The sequence below is a fragment of the Capricornis sumatraensis genome, chromosome 20 (assembly GCF_032405125.1).
Source record: "Capricornis sumatraensis isolate serow.1 chromosome 20, serow.2, whole genome shotgun sequence".
In the NCBI taxonomy this organism is placed as follows: Eukaryota; Metazoa; Chordata; class Mammalia; order Artiodactyla; family Bovidae; genus Capricornis; species Capricornis sumatraensis.
The window spans coordinates 50,618,658-50,621,737 of NC_091088.1; the positions used below are offsets into that span (position 1 = coordinate 50,618,658).

Sequence of the window (3,080 nt, forward strand, 5' to 3'; positions counted from 1 at the left end):
GTCTGGGAGACTGTTGCATCAGAGCCAGGATAGGGGGAAGGATGACCAGGAAAACAGGTCACAGTTGGGGCTGGGATAACAGAGCATTTGGCTCCAAATGGAGTCACGTATAAATGTCAGCTCCACTTGATCTTTGGCAAAGGTGCTACCACAAAATCTCCCTGAGCACTGTTCTCAGAGCAGGAAGGGCTTCCAAGTAAACACTCCAAGGTCCAAGAGAACCACCTTTGCCAGATTCTTGGCCACAGGCCCATGGTCCTCCTGGGAGGGATGTGGGTTGGGCTTGGGGAGCTAGTGGTTTATAATACTGCAGAAACCCTGCCCTGAGCAGAGCACTCCAGCTGCCGCCATGATGAAGGGAGCACTGCTTGTGCTGGCCTTGCTGGTGACCAGAGAGCTGACCTTCAAGACGACTGAGGGTAGGAAGGAGGGTCCAGATGGCCCTCCTGATCCTTGCCCCTTGTCGTCTCACTGCATCCTCCACAGTGCTGTCAAAGCCACTTCTAGGGACAGAGTCCGAGGGCAGCTGACAGATCAGTGCCCAGGAGCCCTGCAGAAATTCCTGGAGCCTGTCAGTCTTTGAATGTAGAGGGTGGTATAGCTGGAGGGATCATTAGCTGTGCAAACCCTGGGGAATATTTTGTTGGCATTGGTGCTCATTGGAAGGGAGGAAGAAGGCTGATATGCCCGGGGATGGTGGTCAAGGCCAGAGGGGCCTCCAGGGCTCACCCCTCTTGCTGCTCCCTCTGCTGGGAGGTTTCCTGTCTGGGATGTTAAGCAGTCCTGGGAGAGGCCGGGTCTCTGTGGGAGATGATTCTGGAAGCTTTGGATATGTGACTTCCTATCAAGTGGTGGAAACAGGAACTTCCTACTCTGGTAATTCTTTGACAAGATATTTTCTGTCTTTCCTTCAGTGGAAGCCTGCCCTGTGTTTTATGGCGGGGTTGCTGCATTGTTATCTGGAAGCAAAACATTGTTGAATTCAACGCTCGATTTGGTTGATACTACTGATGAGGAAAAGGCAGCCTTTGGAAAAGTCCAGGATTGCTTCAATGATGCGGGATTTGATGCCAAGCTGAAGATGGTAGAACTCGTGGTAATTTACTCTCCTGACCCCGACTCTGCCCTTCCCACTCACATGCATAGTGTGGTATGCCACATGGGAATAGATCATGCAGTCATGGGATATGTGACAGACAAGATCTGTAAGCAAAGAAGCACATGAACAAACCTTTGCTCCACCCTACAGCACCTGTAATATGCAAGGGCAGTCCACGTGCACATCCAGCCTCTGTTGTTGTCAAAGATGCCCACAGCATGCGGATCAACTCACATACAGAATAGGGTTGCGAGGCCAAGTGTGTTGAGACAGGTGATTGTTTTTTTCCTCAGTGAGTGGAACTAGCATTGGAGCAGTAGAATTTTAATGTTTGGCAGGAAAGGAAGCTTTCAGCTCACACACATGTAGGAGTCATGTCAGCTCTACTTTAGGAATATTGAAAAGGAGCCCCTGGCTTTAGAATCTCTTTCCAGCATGGGGCTCCCTGGCTTTGTAAGATTTCATCACCTCCTCTTTTTCCCACTGTGTGGGCCTTGGGTCTGGCTCAGAGCCCCATTTCTACTGACATATCTACAAGCCTGTTTTTCCACTGTGGTGTTTTGGTGCCTGAGGCTCCTGAGGAGGCTTCTAGGAACCTGTGACTGTTCACCTTGGCTAGCAGTATATCTCCCAAAGAACCATTTTCCTTTATACTTCTTGTCAAACAATACTGGAGATTTTGGATAGTCTGTCTCAACATTTTTTCCCTCAAATTGTCTGTTTAAAATGAGAGGTTTTTTGCAAACAGAGTTTCACGCACTAATAGGAGCACGCAGAGCACATGGGTTTGTTTACGACACCTGCAAGCACAGTAGTCCACCCAGCACACCTGACAGAAGAGGCTCAGGTGCAGGAGGTGTGGCCCAAACCCAGGCTCCAGCACCTTGCTCCTCCCTCAGGACCCACCCGAGCTGTGCCTTGATGACCCTTATTATCTCCTCCTCTTCCTGGGGTGGCTGGTGGCTAGTTTCCATCCTGACACCTGTGCCTGGGCTATTAGGGAGCCATCCTCCCCCTGGTCCCTGATGGCAGCCTTCTCTCCATTGGTGGGTCTATGGGCAGAGTTTCTTGCTGGGGAGGGAGCTGAATCCCTGAGGGTATAGCATGTGGTGATGCTTGGTAGACAGGATAGCCCTGCTGTGGGCTCAGGTGTTGTCCCTCCTCCTCCTCCTCCCTCCCAGGGTTCCATCATCTTTGACAAGGATTGTTTCGGCTATCAAGTGTCCACGGTTGTGAATAGTCTTTATGGAATAATTCTCAGTGCAGTCTCTTTGGTGAAATAGTCTTTGCCAGTGATGTCTGGTCTACGCCCCATGTGCCACCCTGTTCTTCTCAACTGAAGCTGGAATCCTGACACCTGTCCCACCTATGTGGTCTCAATCAGTCTTACTCTAATAAAATCACTGCAGCTTTGCTCAGTGTGCTCAGTGTCTGTCTGTTGTGGGGAGGGTGTGAAGCAGGAGGTCTTGGGGGATGGTGAGAGTGACCCATGTGGTTACTGTGGATGGGGACTGGGTTACTATGGGGACTGGGATCAGACAGAATGAGGTAAACCTAGGCCCTGTCCTGACAAACTGTGGAACCATGCGCAGGTTTATTGTAACTTTCTCAAGTCATTCTGTCATCTGCTAAATAGGGATTGTGTATGAAGATTAAGCGAAAGAAGATATAGGTAACCCTTGCTATCACAGGCCCGGAGGGATAAAGTTGTTGTTTGTGGCCACAGATAGCATATCTCACTCTGGTCTTTAGCACGGTGGCAGAGCCTCCAATCCTTTAAGTGTCCTTTCAGTTACTCATGAGTGACTCAGGAGATGCCCTGAGCAAGCTTGTAACAGGTCCCCTCTTCCTCCTAGTGGCATTCACCATTTTCTAATTGTTAGGTGGGTGACTTTTGAGGAGCCAGACCTTTTGTTTTCAGGGACACTTAGTACCACTGTTTTTCCTGGGTTCTGCCACGGGGACCAGGACCCCCAGGAAG

At 50.2% G+C, this 3,080-nt stretch overlaps 1 protein-coding gene across 1 annotated transcript; it reads left to right on the forward strand.

Annotated features, from left to right (window-relative positions):
• The first annotated feature begins 349 nt into the window (after positions 1-349).
• Positions 350-2,382, forward strand: LOC138095811 (secretoglobin family 2B member 2-like). Its single transcript, XM_068991716.1, has 3 exons — positions 350-419; positions 921-1,096; positions 2,281-2,382. Exons 1-3 carry the CDS (start codon positions 350-352, stop codon positions 2,380-2,382), a joined length of 348 nt encoding a protein of 115 aa, XP_068847817.1.
• Positions 2,383-3,080: the final 698 nt, after the last annotated feature.